At 43.3% G+C, this 15445-nt stretch overlaps 7 protein-coding genes across 7 annotated transcripts; 2 read left to right on the plus strand and 5 right to left on the minus strand.

Moving 5' to 3' along the window:
- Positions 1–912: 912 nt before the first annotated feature.
- On the plus strand, positions 913–3152 carry BCIN_02g03090 (hypothetical protein). Its single transcript, XM_024691226.1, has 6 exons — positions 913–1322; positions 1370–1638; positions 1694–1815; positions 1866–2000; positions 2052–2831; positions 2883–3152. Exons 1-6 carry the CDS (start codon positions 1041–1043, stop codon positions 3101–3103), a joined length of 1809 nt encoding a protein of 602 aa, XP_024546996.1. The 5' UTR covers positions 913–1040; the 3' UTR covers positions 3104–3152.
- A 10-nt stretch (positions 3153–3162) lies between these two features.
- BCIN_02g03100 (hypothetical protein) lies at positions 3163–4920 on the minus strand. Its single transcript, XM_024691227.1, has 2 exons — positions 4451–4920; positions 3163–4397 (listed from the first exon to the last, which is right to left on the minus strand). Exons 1-2 carry the CDS (start codon positions 4686–4688, stop codon positions 3226–3228), a joined length of 1410 nt encoding a protein of 469 aa, XP_024546997.1. The 5' UTR covers positions 4689–4920; the 3' UTR covers positions 3163–3225.
- A 130-nt stretch (positions 4921–5050) lies between these two features.
- Positions 5051–7303, plus strand: BCIN_02g03110 (hypothetical protein). The gene has a single exon (XM_001547029.2). It carries the CDS (start codon positions 5300–5302, stop codon positions 7241–7243), a length of 1944 nt encoding a protein of 647 aa, XP_001547079.1. The 5' UTR covers positions 5051–5299; the 3' UTR covers positions 7244–7303.
- Positions 7304–7802: 499 nt separating this feature from the next.
- Positions 7803–8896, minus strand: BCIN_02g03120 (hypothetical protein). Its single transcript, XM_024691228.1, has 2 exons — positions 8412–8896; positions 7803–8357 (listed from the first exon to the last, which is right to left on the minus strand). Coding segments are annotated over exons 1-2 (354 nt in total). The 5' UTR covers positions 8765–8896; the 3' UTR covers positions 7803–8356.
- Positions 8897–10534: 1638 nt separating this feature from the next.
- BCIN_02g03130 (hypothetical protein) lies at positions 10535–11231 on the minus strand. Its single transcript, XM_001547032.2, has 2 exons — positions 10802–11231; positions 10535–10748 (listed from the first exon to the last, which is right to left on the minus strand). The coding sequence occupies exons 1-2, from the start codon at positions 11174–11176 to the stop codon at positions 10596–10598; spliced, it is 528 nt and encodes a 175-aa protein (XP_001547082.1). The 5' UTR covers positions 11177–11231; the 3' UTR covers positions 10535–10595.
- A 74-nt stretch (positions 11232–11305) lies between these two features.
- On the minus strand, positions 11306–13058 carry BCIN_02g03140 (hypothetical protein). The gene is made up of 3 exons (XM_024691229.1): positions 12508–13058; positions 11950–12450; positions 11306–11883 (listed from the first exon to the last, which is right to left on the minus strand). Exons 1-3 carry the CDS (start codon positions 12922–12924, stop codon positions 11533–11535), a joined length of 1269 nt encoding a protein of 422 aa, XP_024546999.1. The 5' UTR covers positions 12925–13058; the 3' UTR covers positions 11306–11532.
- A 469-nt stretch (positions 13059–13527) lies between these two features.
- Bcrtt109 lies at positions 13528–15441 on the minus strand. Its single transcript, XM_001547034.2, has one exon. The coding sequence runs from the start codon at positions 15356–15358 to the stop codon at positions 13667–13669; it is 1692 nt and encodes a 563-aa protein (XP_001547084.2). The 5' UTR covers positions 15359–15441; the 3' UTR covers positions 13528–13666.
- Between the last annotated feature and the right edge of the window lie 4 nt (positions 15442–15445).

The raw sequence follows: 15445 nt of genomic DNA on the forward strand, positions 1-15445 counted from the left end.
GGAAGGTATCGGTTTCCGGCGCCTCGGTTATGTCCTTACGAAAATTGAACGAATCAAAGCTCGAGAATTTCAAAGACTTCTCTGACTAAGGAAATCTGGCACGTGATTCAGGGACTCGGGTCCTATATCAACGAAATTTTCGCGACAATAATTTTCTTTCCTCTTCATGAGCATCAATCCACAACGCTGCTTGATCTTCAAAGTGGTAGCGCTAGGGACATGGCACACCGATAGCGTTATGCTATTGGTATCGTCATACCATATGTTCTGAGAAGGAAGGATCTGTCGTTAATCTCGACCTCGAGGAAATTAATCTCGTTGTTGTTTCATTTTATGATCTATATATGTCAGCTTTCAAGCTGGTTGCTAAGAACATTTGCGTACGATGCGGAGTTTCCATTGGAAACTCCTGACCAATATCGTACTACTGTTCAATAACACATGCCGAAAGACATGTTGATTCCCTGTTGTTTTTTTCAATTCCTGCACACGATTTTCTAGATTTCAAAGCACCGAACACATCGTGGATTGTCTCCACGCAAAAATTTGATGTGTACATCTGTAGCTAGTATAAATCTCTCTACACCGTATATAATGGCGGGGCTACAGTGGCTCCTCAAACCTTGCTTCAACTTGGAAAAACTATTGTCCATATGCCAAGATATGTGCGGGGTTATCTAAATCATCACGTCGACTTTTGAATGGCTGCATCTCCTGCGTGTTAATATACTATGAACTTTGATTCAATTAAAGCTTCGGGGGCTTTCCCTCCGCCATCCCGAATGCACCTAACCCCCTGCTTTGAAATAATTTAAACGTCCATCGTGTATCGATCGGCTCATATCTAGACATGGACTACATGTAAGTCGTACCAGAAACAAAGTGTTCAGCTTGCTGTCCCCCCTGCAGTATGTATTTAACCGGGCGATATGAGATCATCATTAGCTCCGGAAATGCTGGTTGAAGAAACTATAAAGTTCAATCTCGCAGCTTGTGAAAGGATGTGAATTTCTACGCCAGGCGAATGCACTTCCTTTGCAATGATGCTTTCATCTAAGATCAATTGCCTATTTGGCATTCAAATTTTCGTTCAGTTGGCGCATTGTACAAGCTCTCCAACTGCCACTGCCACCAATACCTGGTCGACTAAGGTCTACAATGTCTCCGCCGCGACGACAACATTGACTTATGAGTACACTAATGAGGAATTGGCTATGCTATGGAACCAAGTCGGATCCATTGCTGTAGGACCAATCACGACGACAGTGGAGCCAACACCAGAACCTTCATCGTATCCTCGTCCAGGATCCTTTCACCCTTTAGTATGTTAGTTAGTCGCCATTGAAGACCACATATCTGATACTTGCAGGTGCCAACCTACGATACATCCATGAATAACCAAAGTCTACCTGACGATTTCGTTTGGGGCTTAGCAGCCAGTTCGTATCAAATCGAGGGAGCCGCGAAAGATGAAGGTAAAGGCCCCTCGATTTGGGATCTGATCGCACATCGTGATTATGGGGCCGTCGTAGACAACTCCACTGGTGATATCGTGGCTAGTCATTATTGGCTTTACAAACAAGACTTTGCTCGTCTTGCTAGTTTGGGAGTTCCATACTTCTCTCCATCATTCTCTTGGTAGGTGTAATCCAGAACTCACGACGAGTTTGGCTGCTAATGCGAGAATCTCCAGGCCGAGATTCTTCCCATTCGGAAACGGACCTGTAAACAAACAGGGTGTTGATCACTATGACGATGTTATTGCTAGCATGGTCGCTAATGGGATCAAGCCTGTCGTTACGTTGTTCCATTGGGGTAATTCATGATAGCAAAGATCAGATTTTAGCATGCTAATAATTTTCCAGAAACACCTCTCGCCCTGTTCAATTCATATGGAGCCTGGACAGACGAGCGAATCGTGGACGACTTCTTCAATTATGCTAAGTTTGTCATCACCAGATATGACAAATATGTGCCAATTTGGTACACATTCAATGAACGTATGGTGCCCTCTCGAAAGTCACATCTCTCTTACTGACCTCTATCCTCAGCTCAATACTGTAACTGGCAATACGCCTCCTATCCTGCCGGAAACACCAAAGGCAACTACCCCGCTTACCACAACATCACTGGCGGTCTCCCCGCTCGCATTGCCTGCTCACACTACAGCATCCTCGCTCATGCAAAAGTAGCCAAATGGTACCACGAGGAGTTCCACGGTACCGGTCGCATAACCTTCAAAAACTCCGGCAACTTTTACGCACCCAACAACACTTCCTCAGAAGGAGACGTCGACTCCGTAGCCCGCAACTTTGAATTTGCATTGGGTTGGTTCAACGGCTGTTGGCGCGACGGTGATTATTCTTCCATGTTAAAAGAAACATTGGGAGACTTACTTCCGCAATTCACTCAGGAAGAAAAGGATTTGATTAAAGGAAGTTGTGATTTCTTCGCTATAGATGGTTATACCGCTTTTCTCGCTACCACCATTCCGGGAGGTTCCGCAGCCTGCGCGTCGAATTCTTCGCATCCTTCTTTCCCAGAATGCGCAGGTTCGAGTTCACTTGCCGCAGATGGCTTCCCATTAGGACCTGCCGCCGATGAAGGAGTCAATTGGTTGGTTAGTACACCAGCTGCTATCCGTCAGTTCTTGAATGTTATCACGAAAGAGTTGTTCCCAACAGTAGGGGATATCGTGGTTAGTGAGTTCGGGTTTGCCGAGCCATTTGAAGGGGAGATGGGCACTTTGGGTGAGGTCCTGTGGGATTTACGCCGAGCAGATTATTATAGAGGGTTTTTGGACAATATTCTTGCAGCAAAGGTTGTTGATGGTAAGTTTCCCATTGCTGGTGCCTGATCTGACTTTTACTAATGGAATTCAGGCGTCAATGTTACTGGTGCATTTGGCTGGGCTATCTTCGATAATTTTGAGTGGTTCTCGGGAAGTAAGGTGAAGTTTGGATTGCAGTGGTTGAATCAGACTTCTATGGAACGTATTCCAAAGGCAAGCATGTTCCAGTTCTTGGACTGGTTTGATGCCCATGGAGGAGCTAAGTTAGGTGCGGGTAGCTCTGGAAATGTTACGAAGAAACATTTTGACTAGAGCTCCAAGAGATGTATTAAAGATACAATTCAGAATAGAGAATGCTTGATGGCCTTTTATGTATTCAGATATCTATTTATTGATCGATACAAGACTGAAAATATTATGATGCCAACCACTGTCTAATTTTCCAATTTCTCCGCAAACCCTTTTTCTTCGAGCTCTTTCGAGCTCTCATCCGGCACCAGCGCAACTTCTGAGCCAGTGGCTTTTGAGTCAGATCCCAGATTATTCCAGGCAGCTTTGTTCTTCTTCCTCTCTCCCGCCCCCTCACTTTTATACTGATATCCTCTCATTCTTGGTCCTTGTCCACTCTTTTCTGGTAGCTCACTATCGTATTTCCTGGCAAACTCTTCGCAGTCTTTCTCAAATGTGCCTTCTTTGATACTCTTTCGTATCGACGTGAAAAACTCCGAAAGAACATAATGGTTGTGCACTTGGAGTAAGACCCACCCGAGCATTTCTTTGGCTGAAAGTAAATGCTGAATGAATGCTCTGTGGTGGGAAGTGCATGCGTAGCATTTGCAAGATTCAGAAAGAGGAAGCAAGGAAGTAGCATGAGCTGCAGTCCACATATCAATACCCAGCGGAAGGACTGAACCGGTTTCATTTGGAGATTGAGAGTTGGCAGGAGATGCGAATTCAAAGGTTAATGCGATCCCAGCATCCGTTGCAAAATTGATGAACGGAATGGTAAAAATGTCCATTCCGAGCGAAATTTGACGAAGTACATGATGAGGAGATGATGGCTCATCTAACGAGAGGCGAGGGAGTAAAGACATGGCTGTAGTCTCTGGAATTTCTGGGAGTAAGTTTGAATCATAGAAAGCTAAACCCGAGACCTCATCCACCAGTTCGTCAGATACATAATTTATGTACTCCCATTGGCTTTGATAATCGATGGGCAATACTGGTGCAAAAACGGGTTGTTCCTCGACTTTGTCGGCCAAGAGCTGAGCCAACCACTGCCCACTTCTATCGCCCATCTTAGCGGTGCGTTTTGCACCTGCTATGGTGCTATAGGGGACATCCGCGAGCCCAATAGCGATATCTGGGCGTAAAGTTGCGATTGAATCGATGTAGGACTTGTTAGACAGAGGTTGAAATCCTGTGGATGTAAATACAGAAATAGCTGTATTACTGTTGCCATTAGGGGCTGTAACGGCAGGTGTCCGTCTTGGTGCCAAAAGAGATATGGTAGATCTGGACAAGGCCGTAAAAGCATGAAGAGGTGGTTCTGCTCCAGGACAGTTCAAGATAGGAGATATGGTTGTTTTATTACTCTTTTCTATGACTAGAAAAGATCAGAACGAATATAAACACGTGATAACATGATGTGAAACCTACAATCTTCCAATGCAAAATGAACACCCGGTACTTTTGCATGTGCTGCAATTACATCTGGCGTCATATGAGGTATAACACCTCTAGAGGTAATTGCTAGAAAATCCGGGGTTTCCAAATCTTTCCGTCCTTCCAGAGTAATTCTTCCGAGCCTTGGTCCAGAGGCATTGTGATCCAAAGTGTTCAAAATTTGAAATCCGAGCCTCGTAGGGTTTTTGGGAGCCATATTGATGGCGGACATTTCGTCAAGTGAAATAAGTAGTATGAGCAAAGAGGTCGATTAGATATCGCCAAGATACTGAGTTTTCTGCAGGCCAGCAACCCTCAGATTATATACAGAGCGTCCGTAAATTTGAGACAAGCACTTGCAGGTTTCATAAACATCTCAAAATGTGTAATTTTGGACAAGAACTGTATATTGGCGTCGAGAACAGATATATCACATTATCTGACCAGAATATAATTTTTCCCACACTGAAGGCTTGAACGGTACTAGCACATAATATGGACACTAGTCTTCAAGTGGTTAGCCCTATTGTCACCGCAGCTTATCCTTATCGGACATATGTCCGTGCGATAAATGTTACATTTCTCAAGTCTGACGGGAAGGGAGGAGTACTTCGAAAGCATACTTCCATTACTGCGGCACTCATCGTACATTGACTCTCTTTTGCATTGCTTTTTTCCGCTTTTGAATGAATTCAGATTATCACAAGCATTCAGTTGTTATTTGAACCTAGGACTAACATACCCAATTTGCTACAATAGTCAAGGAAAAGCAGTCGAGCAGGCACAACCCTCGGGAATTTCGGATCAAGTTACCTTCATTTCTGGGTTTTCAAGTAAGACAACATGGGAGACCGAAATGGTCGCGTCGATAACAGGCAGCATTTCACCGACAATGACCACCCCGATGATCCCATTGAAGACCCTACACTCACTCAGCTTCTGCCCATGAACGAAATATCAGATGATGATTCTCCTCCTACCCCTCGGTTTTTACAAGATCAGTCTTCCTATCGGTACCTTAAATGGATTCCTACTCCGGTCAGACGTGTCAGTAAACAAGCCATTACTTGGGCGAAAGGGCCAGATCCCCCCCGCATAAACGTCATTAAGCCTTGGTTTCCATGGCTACAGGAAGCACCATTACGACTTTTAGATCAATACATACCCAAGAGAAGACATAGGATATCGCTTCTCGTAGCATATTACTTTTGTTGGATTCTGACTTTCGCTCTTGTCTTACGCCAGAGTACACTTGCTACCGCGATAGAGGAATGGGGAGTCCCTAGCGATATTGGATGTGGCAATACATATTGGGTAGCTGGGAACCAGTGTGGGTTGAATGGAAACGATTGTCGCCCCTTCAACGGAAGTGGATTTGCATTTAAATGTCCCGCAAACTGCGCCAGCGCAAAGGTGCTAAATCCGCGAGCTGTTGGGGCGCAAGAAATCAACTACAGGCCATTGGTGATTGGTGGACCTACAGACGATGATACTACTGCAATTTACCGCAGTGACAGCTTCATCTGCGGATCTGCAATCCATGCTGGGGTTATCGACAATTCCAAAGGAGGTTGCGGCGTCGTATTGCTGGTTGGAGAACACAACAACTATCAAAGCTCGAACAGGCATGGGATTAAAAGCATTGGTTTTGATTCGACCTTCCCATCGTCATTTGCTTTCCAGAAAGGAATCACTTGCAAGGCCAAAGATTCGCGCTGGTCACTGCTATTTGTTTCTCTCACGTTCACTGTAGTGCTATCGCTTTTTACTACATCACCCGGTCTCTTTTTCTTTTCCATCTTCACTGGGCTTTTTGCTCATACTGGTCTCGGCTCTGATCCACCTAATTTTAACACCATGACTGAACTGGTCTCAAATATATTAGGGAAGTTCCTACCTGCAGCTTTCTGCGCTTTTGTCATATATAAATATATGGGCGTCGAACGTGCCTTGACTGGGCTCACGGCTCAAATTGAGAAGACTATATTATGGCTCGGGGGCTGCTGGGTTGGAACACTCTCAAATTACACTTTTGAGTGGATCCCTATTCAACGGTTGAATGCTCACGATATCAATCAACAGCCAGGTGCCAAACTTGCTCTGGCGCTTATCATCATATTCCTTATCATTATTATCGTGAAACAAGTATTCTTCTTTCGTATGGAGGGCCGTTTAATTCGCTTTCTCGGCTTGTATGGGATATTTGTTACCGCTATACTCATATCTCTCCTACTACCCGGCCTTAGCCTTCGAATACATCATTATATACTTGCTCTTTTACTGCTGCCGGGAACTTCCATGCAGACTAGACCTGCACTTCTCTACCAAGGATTGTTGGTCGGCTTGTTCATCAACGGCATTGCACGGTGGGGATTTGATCCTGTGCTTCAAACTCCTGCTGCACTTCAGGGAGATGCGAAACACAATTCCGCGCTACCACATATTTCATCTCCAGAGATTTCAATGAGTAGTAATGTTTCTTCTATATCTTTCACCTGGCTTCCACCACCTGCCCCATTTGATGGCATCAGTGTGCTAGTCAACGATGTAGAGCGTTTCAGAGGATACACAGATGAAGGATTCGCAAGTGATAAGCATTTCGTTTGGTATAAAAATTCTCCTTTACTACATCCTGAATATTTTAGATTTGGATATATGCAAGGGTCTAGAAGTTGGGATTACACAAAGGCAGGCACTTGGAATGTCAATGGGACCTGGACAGAAATGAAAAAGGGGCCAAGTAAGGTCAAAAGTAGATCACTGAACGGAGAAGTCTTCACTATATAGATTGGATGTTTGTTCAATATCTTGTTTATAGATTCCCACATAATTCTGATATTTTTCACAGACTGAAACTGCTGAATTCTTATCGCTGCTGAAATTGTCTTTATTGCCTGTGATATCTTACTCCATAACTTCAGACCCTTGATGACATTCCCGGGGTTCGTCTGCTCTATCTCGGACCTCTTTAATTTCGGTCTGTATTCCATATCACGTAACTATTGAATTCTAGTTAATGCGAGTTCCCACAAAAACTATACCTCGCGCAAGCTTTTTTCAATGTAATATTCCTGCCCTAAATCTTTGTCCCTACCATGTTATCACAGCAAACACAAAATTGTAATTGAACCTTCAGGGTACTGGAGATAATCGAGGACACTGCAAAATTGTTGTGAGGCCTACTTTTTCCTAGGCGAATTTCTTTGGGATCTAAAGCATATGTTTCCAAGTCTTGGGTAGCCAAACATAATCTATAACAGATCCATCCTGGTGAGTATTGTGTATCCACACCACTAAGAATTTCTAGCACATGGGCAACCTTCCTTCGGTTAAAATCTACATTTCTTGGACCATGCACGTTCATATCACTGCTCAATTATGGCTACATGGTACAACTTAGACACTATTCCCGCTCTAAATTGATGTTCTGAACACTCTCCAGTTAATCTTCCCGACGCCTCTTTCTTGCTGGACCAGTCAGCTCCTTGATCGATTTCTGCAGTGCCGATACCTGGGCTTCGAGCTCGGCGACCTTTGCATTTAGGTTTCCTTCCATCAGAATATCAGAGCTGCTCCCAGTATTTGGCTCCAGCTCGACATCGTTGGGTTCACTTGTAGTACATCCTTTAGATTCCTTCCCCTTCTTACTCTTAGCTTCAGGCTCGTAGATCAAAACTGGAAAGATCCTATCTTGGAGTACAACATCGACCAAAATTTTTTGAAATATAAGCTGAGCCATTTTCTTCTCAATCTGTTCGCAGGCACATTTCTTTAAGGGGTCTGAAGGAACCAAGTACGTGCAATTTTTGTCGGTGTCGTAGTTTCGGGCGCTTATAATCTCCCATTTTTTATTATTGCAAATACGATAAGACACCTCTGTACCCGGAACAATTCCCACAGTCTGGATTTGCGATTAGTCAAATCTCTTCGCCGCATTACTCATCAAGGGACTCACTACAATTCGAACATACTGGCCAAGCGGTTTACGATGAATCTATCCCACGATTCATATCTTAAAGTGCGTTCCAATTTAGCTGCACAATAAAATTGTTCATCTTCGACGTTAAGGAGGTGATGAAGTGCTGCCGGCTTCCAGTCGAAGAGTATAGTTACCAGGACATCGACCAAAGACAAACCTTCTGGGAATTCAATCCGCCTTGATTTGTGCTTCTCGATTTTTGGGGCGATAGGATTTTTTTGAGGCTTTTTGACATTGAGGAGACGAGGATGACCTTGAGGAGCATCTGCCAGGAGGTTGATGTTTATACTGAGGTTTAGGTCAACCTTTTTACAAAATTCGTCCTCCATAGTTAGACTGGGCTTTGCGTGAGATAGATCAATGAAATGAAGTATGGAGGACGCCGTCTTAAATGTGAATGGTAAATGAAAGAAAGGAACCAACGTGGCGGTATTATGTAGTTTTATATCACTAAAGAATTCCGAAGAATTTATTTGGAGAATATTCCTTAGCCTCTTGAATTTTTTTGAGCTTTGTTTCAGGAAAAGGAACAAATTGCACCAAGTCATTGAAGACTTAATATATTGGTTTACATTCAATTAGCTAGATAACGGTTTCAAAATACAAACGGCCAGGGTATTGGAAGTCGCTCTGCGCTCCGAAGGTAGAGGAACTGCGGGATCCCACAGATGGATCGATCTTGGTGAAGGCTTTGAGTACTGGGCGCAAATTACTGGCGAGATGCTTTCGCCTATTGGTCGCAGTGCCCATGCAGGCTTCCGGCCGTTCGACATGCCTTTAGCTGGGCAACTGATTTTCAATTTGAGCATATAGATGACACAGACTGCTTAGGTTTTAACCAAGTTTTCGGGCTAATGGCTCCGAGAATATTCCTCGTATTATCAAACAAGAAATGGCAAACGCGGTGAAGGTTACGATTGACTCTGTTCTCGTTACTCCTCTAGATGTTATTTGTAGCATTCTTGCCTACCGATACTCATGGGCCTTGGTCAACCTCCCCGATTGTAGTGTGGTTCATATATCATTATAGACGTTTTCGGCGAGACACATTGTGGCTACGTTGCTTGTAATAATCGGAAGAGTCCAGGTGGGATTCATCGACATATTGAGTAAAGGAATTCTGCCAACTGCGATTACAGATAGTGTCGAGTGCAGTGACTTGATATCCAACCAATGAAACCCCTGTTCATCTCGGTAAAGTGCATCCCTTTACCAAAGTTTCTAAGTGGCATAATTCTACAAACGAAGCATCTTCACATTGGAGATCTCTATGCTTCCGATTCATCTATTGTGGCATCAAATGATACTATTGATAGGTTGAATCCAGGGATGATCGATTGACCACATGATTCACTTCATATACATTGATTCTAGCTGGTTTCGGTTCTCTAAAATTCCCATATTCTTTATGTAATTATTCTCTTACACATATTCTCACAGAAATCCAGGCAGTACTACCTTTAGCCCAGCCCTGTTTGTGAGTCATGAAAAATCAAGCCCTTCATGAAATGGTAAAAACGCTCAAAGGGGACGTAACACAGATTGAAAAACAACAAACGAGCATCTACCTTACTGGTGCCTGAAGAACCTCAAGACTCAAACATGCACATTCCCGAGTGGATTAGCATCGTCGCGACAGCCGGTCTTCAATAATCAAATGTGCAAAGCTGGGCAAAAATGGTCATGGATGTCACAGATTATAATGCCAAATCAAAGCTTGCTCACTATCCCCAACTTTTGATTGAATACTACCAGATATTAACGAAGGTCCGCATAATGATTTTGTCTCATTCCATTCCATTCCGTAGATTACTTCCTAAGCAGATTATCTTGGATATGTCCGCTGAAGTCCGCTCATGAAGCCAATCATTCCACTGCACACTTTCTCTTCTTTGTTCCTTGCAGATGGGCTTGATCCGTTTTCTCGGTGTTAGTGGTGTTCGCCGTCACGGTCTTGATTTTGGTATCGGTGTCTGACTGTATAGGTATTTGCTCTGGAGTCGAGCATTTGTCCGCCACAGTTGCATTTTCACCAGCAGCCTCTAATCCGTGGATTTCTATACACTTTTTATCTTTCGTAGTGGTGTAGCAACGGTATTTGATTTCCTTAAGATTTTCTTGGTGCCAGGGGAGGTGGTTACCCAATATATCAGCCAATCTTCAGTAACTTCTCGCAATTTGACACTCTTGCCAGTTTTCTTCACTACGATCTGGAATGTAAATCTTCTCAAGGCCCTCGTTCTCAGATCCCAATAGCTGCCATCTAAGATCTTTATGAACGAGATAGAATAGGACCAGTTTGTCTGACCTGACCTAGCTTATTCTCAGTATAAAAGGCTGCAAGTAGTAATTGGAAGGACACATACCTGTACAAGTTGCCATGATTTTTTGACGCAAAAGTCCATACCAGCAACAGATACCCTCCAGTGAAACTGAGATACGCTAAGATCCAACAGCTTTAACAGTGCGAAAGGATTCCAGAACTCGATAGCGGAGACTATGACGTCTGCAGTATTGTGGCGGGCTTCACATTTGCAGGGATTCGGGAGTCCCCATAGCTGAGTGACTTCGTTACCGTTCACTATATAATTCATTATTTCTGGCTTCAAGATGATAGGTTTTCGAGGTTCTTTGGAACCGCTGCAGTTAAACATGGCTTCAAAGTCAACTTCGAAGTCATCGGCGTCTTCATCAGACTCGATATAGACACTGCCAGTCTTCCTTTTCTTTATGCTCGGCATTTCGACTTCACGGGTAGATGATAGATTGAGCTTACAAAATATAATGGGACTTTGCTTGAAATATAATAGTCTGATACACAAAGAACTCAGTGCTGGTGGGCATACAAGTGATCAACTGTAGGACAAGGATGTTTAGTAAATTCCGAATTTAGATTTTATGACATGAATGGGCCAATATATGATACCATCACTCGTTTTTCACGGATCACTTTGCAAGCATTCCTTGAATATTCCTTAGGCCATAAAATATATCGCAATCCTGCAGAGAATTCAAAAAGTCGAATAAACAAAAAATAAAAAAGAAGAATAAAAGCAATGTCTCTACAAGTTTTTGCAAACACCAAGTGAATTCCAGCTCACAAAAGACTATACCTCGGCGGTTCATCATTCTTCTCAAACTTGCCCTCAAACTCCGCCTCACCCAAACCAATAAATTCCCTCGAGCCAGTTATTGAGCCTATATCCTTGTTTCTTCCCACTTTACTTCTCGCTTTACGGCAAGGCAAAGAACTCGTGAGACCACTCCAAAGGCTTTTCATTTTCTCTTCTCCGATCATGATTCGACCAGGGTGAAGTGCATTCATAGTGCTAATAGCTAAAACTGCCGGGACTATTTCAAAGATGTAGAAATAGAATTCATGGGTGGAGAGGGTGCTGGATGTCTTATCTCCAGTAGAGAATCGAGCAAGGGAGAAAAATATCTGGATCTGTGTGGTTTGTGTCAGTACTACCATCTAGATAAAATAATTTCAAAGTAAGGATAGAGAAGTTACCAAAATGAGACCTGAGCCTCCAAACATTGCTACCAATAGACCTTTCCACCCCATTCCCATGACACCTCTTCGTTTTAGCCCACTCATCTCTCTCCAAAACCTCACAAGCACGCCCAAAAACACAAAAACAACTAGCATCTGCACAACCAAGCCTCCAATATGAACATGATCGGCATTCCTCCGTTCCCATTCAAAATTCCTCTTTTCCATCATTGTTGCACCCACAACTTCTAGTACAAAGGCTGCTCCATTGAATACTAAAAACGGGAGTGCGATGAAATGAGCACGAACACTGAGAAGAGAGCGACTTGGGAGATAGTGATGTATAATATGTCCCAAGAGAATGAAGTAATAGGCGTTGATCATGGGCGAGATGGTCAAAGCGAAAATGGAAGACATGAGTTCAAGAGCGTTGTCTTGTTGATTGTAAGTGGATTCAATGCGAAGTATGAAGGCTGTGAGACCCCATATGGACGCTGAAATTATGAAGAAACTATATGCCTGTGTGACATGTCAATTTCAGTGTTAAGGATTGGGATAAAATAAAACATCAAATACCTTCTTATAAAATAATGCTTGTATGATGTGAATTAGAGTAAGAACCCCAAAGATGCCAGCGAAAGCTACAGCTGATGTAGAACTAGGATAGTAGTCATAAAGAGCGTTGCATGTACCCGGAGGCAGATATCCATTTTCGTCCGGCGCAAGTGTTTGTATGCAGGTAGGAACTGCAAAAGATACCGTTTTAGCTGGAATAGTCACATGTGCATTTGTTACCCCCGCAATGGTAATATAATTCGTTGTTAGGAAGTAAAGTGAACTTGTGGATGTAGGTGAAGCAGTGGTAGTCGCATCACGCTGCAAAATCGTTGGAGCCGCAATAGGTCTTGAATGTGTAGTCGTTGCACTCAGAACGAGGGCATTCGTAATAGTAAAGACTGTAGATGTTAAGAATATGAGGCTATAGAATAGCATCGTCTTTGTTCAGACAACGGAGAGTTTGATGGTATAATCAACGCGGATAAGTAAAAATAGCCAAGGAAAGTCAATACAAAATGTTTCGGGGTATCACAGAAAGAATGGAGAAAATGTTCGCTACTAGGAAAGTCAAAATCATCGAGAAATCTAGGTTCATATACGAAGAAGGGAACAGCAATGGTCTAAGCAGATTGTGAGATACTACAACCCTCCTCGAGATAGAAAGTGTAGCTGACTAATTAAGTCTTAATCTGTCATTGGTTGGAGCGTAGAAAAGATTAAATGTCACATGGCATCCGTGTACGAATGAACCAATTGTGCACCCGAATTATGTGGCGAAGTAAAGGAGGTCTCGCTTACATACTTTACCGCTTCAAAAATGGGGTCAGATGAAACGACAATTTTGTTGCAATCCCGAAGTTCATCAGCTACTCTTAAGGTTCTTCTTTACGGATCCGTAAATAAAGTAAGGGGAAGGCTGTGCCAGACCTGGGGGAACGTAGATCTACAGGGCTGGCGCATTTGGCTAGAGCTGTTAGGAAGCTACTGCATCAGTACTTCGCGATTGTGTTTCGAATTCACGTGAGTGTTGTATAAAAGTGTGAAATGATAAATGCCTCTATTATCCGTGATCCTTATCCTGGGTATTCATATCTTGAGAACACCACGTGTATCCAACTCCGTTTGAATGCAGACCTTTAACTATACCAAGCACACACCAGGCGCGTTGGTAACCACGTTAGTTCTTTACCTTTTTTCTAATCATACCAGCTCCAAGAACATTGACCTTTGGGGTCGTTGTCACGGGGGGAGTGGGCTCGTGAGGCTCATCTGTGCTTGATTTCCTTTTCTTTCGCACGAGTCCTACATTAAGAGTTGTTACTCCTGCGCCACTCGTCTTATTTGTAATCTCTGTTAATTTGGTTCCTGTGACTAATTGGCCCCATGCATCGCCCATGCTTCCAGCACCTGAACGAACCTCATTGATCCATCTTTTCGAGCTCGAACTTGCTAGGTCTAGATCTGCAAAGTCGAGTCGAAGCAGTAATTCATTGATTCGATGATAATCTGTTTCGTCAACAATAACTTGACCACGACCTTCTGGTTTCCAGGTATAGTATGCGGTGCTCTCAGGTCTTTCTAACAAGTAATTTTTATTCTCAGTCTTAATTCGTGGCTGTCTGGGAATGATAAGCCCAGATAATTTCTTCTTCTTCCGTTGGACGGAAGTCTTTAATAATTGATTAGGTTCCTCAATGACTGAAAAAATATCACTTTGCTTCGAAGGTGACTGCTGAGCTGGATTCGAGCTAGTCAAAGATGCCGTTGGAGTGGAAACGGCTGGTGTAGTGTCTGGAACGGATAGAAACGATGAGTTGAGCTCTTGGCTATCGTTAGCTAATGTTGAAGTTTGGCTGTTGCCAATTACAAGATCTCCATGATCATGTCGAACCGGTGGTGTAAAAACAATCCATATGAATCCAACAAGTCGACCGGCTGAGCATTCTTGCCTGTATGCCATCATTTCCCAAAATTGATCAATATTTCTCACACTCTTCCATTGTCCATTCGAATCATCCTTTCCTCTTCCTATTTCATCATCTAATTCGTCTAAGAATCTTGCTTTTGGGTCGTCAGGATAATGTGGGACCAAACATCGTGGAGGAACATCATCTGAATGTCTTGAGATTTGTCGGAGTGGGTGTCCAATGGTCCATGAGCTCTGCGCAGTCTGTGCCTTTGCTCTTGCTGGAAGATATGACCTGGTCTCGTAATTGTCCTGCCCAGGCACAATTAAAAAGCCTTTTACCGAATCCCATTGGGATTTTCGCAAATCGTTCGAGGTTTCCGTCTTCTCTATCAGTGGGTCAAGAACACGACACCACCAGCGCACCAAGCCTCTGTCATCCAACACATGCTTTCCGCTATATTCGATGCTCCCTGGAAAGAGATATTGATCTTGAGCTCGTGCGAAAAGGGAGACAGTGCTTCGAATATTTTCCCTTTGATGCTGCTCGACTAAGTGTTGTAAGAATGTAGCACTGATATCCCTTATGGGAGAAGGCGTTCCTTTGGGTAGATTTAGAAGGTGAAGATAACCAGTCGAATCGGCCTTTGAAACAAAAAATGTAGTATCATATGCGGTGGAATAAATCAGAATTTCTATTGCAAAAACCAACACTTCGAGTAATTCAGATGCATCGTGTTTTGAGGGAGTTCGGATTGACACTGTAAGGAAATGACTTTCGCAATAGGTTCTATCTGGTCGACTATTCGGTGGTGCAGAATACAATGATGAGGTTTTGGTTGGAGGGGTAGATAGATGGTAGATCTTAAAAGTGACGTCTTTGGGAAGGACAGAAGCAAGTCGTTGTATGAGAACGGAAGACACAATTGATTCTTTTGAACCAAAACTCCCTCGAGTAGCCATAGCAAAATGATATTGTAAATTATTTCGTGAATTTCATGATCATAAATTTAAGAGTGTAACAGCGTTAAATCACTCAAGAACTCATGG

This window comes from Botrytis cinerea, chromosome 2 (genome assembly GCF_000143535.2).
Source record: "Botrytis cinerea B05.10 chromosome 2, complete sequence".
NCBI classification, from domain to species: Eukaryota; Fungi; Ascomycota; class Leotiomycetes; order Helotiales; family Sclerotiniaceae; genus Botrytis; species Botrytis cinerea.

Excerpts from the sequence above, each read along its gene's own strand:
- BCIN_02g03090 (XM_024691226.1), top strand. The coding sequence starts at position 1,041 with ATGATGCTTTCATCTAAGATCAATTGCCTATTTGGCATTCAAATTTTC. Across the intron at positions 1,816-1,865 it reads CGTTACGTTGTTCCATTGGG|AAACACCTCTCGCCCTGTTC; the intron begins GTAATTCATGAT and ends ATAATTTTCCAG. Across the intron at positions 2,832-2,882 it reads TGCAGCAAAGGTTGTTGATG|GCGTCAATGTTACTGGTGCA; the intron begins GTAAGTTTCCCA and ends AATGGAATTCAG.
- BCIN_02g03100 (XM_024691227.1), bottom strand. The coding sequence starts at position 4,688 with ATGTCCGCCATCAATATGGCTCCCAAAAACCCTACGAGGCTCGGATTT. Across the intron at positions 4,398-4,450 it reads TCATTTTGCATTGGAAGATT|TCATAGAAAAGAGTAATAAA; the intron begins GTAGGTTTCACA and ends GATCTTTTCTAG.
- BCIN_02g03110 (XM_001547029.2), top strand. The coding sequence starts at position 5,300 with ATGGGAGACCGAAATGGTCGCGTCGATAACAGGCAGCATTTCACCGAC.
- BCIN_02g03120 (XM_024691228.1), bottom strand. The coding sequence starts at position 8,764 with ATGGAGGACGAATTTTGTAAAAAGGTTGACCTAAACCTCAGTATAAAC.
- BCIN_02g03130 (XM_001547032.2), bottom strand. The coding sequence starts at position 11,176 with ATGCCGAGCATAAAGAAAAGGAAGACTGGCAGTGTCTATATCGAGTCT. Across the intron at positions 10,749-10,801 it reads AATCATGGCAACTTGTACAG|GTCAGGTCAGACAAACTGGT; the intron begins GTATGTGTCCTT and ends AGAATAAGCTAG.
- BCIN_02g03140 (XM_024691229.1), bottom strand. The coding sequence starts at position 12,924 with ATGCTATTCTATAGCCTCATATTCTTAACATCTACAGTCTTTACTATT. Across the intron at positions 12,451-12,507 it reads AAGCATTATTTTATAAGAAG|GCATATAGTTTCTTCATAAT; the intron begins GTATTTGATGTT and ends CATGTCACACAG. Across the intron at positions 11,884-11,949 it reads GAGGCTCAGGTCTCATTTTG|ATCCAGATATTTTTCTCCCT; the intron begins GTAACTTCTCTA and ends CAAACCACACAG.
- Bcrtt109 (XM_001547034.2), bottom strand. The coding sequence starts at position 15,358 with ATGGCTACTCGAGGGAGTTTTGGTTCAAAAGAATCAATTGTGTCTTCC.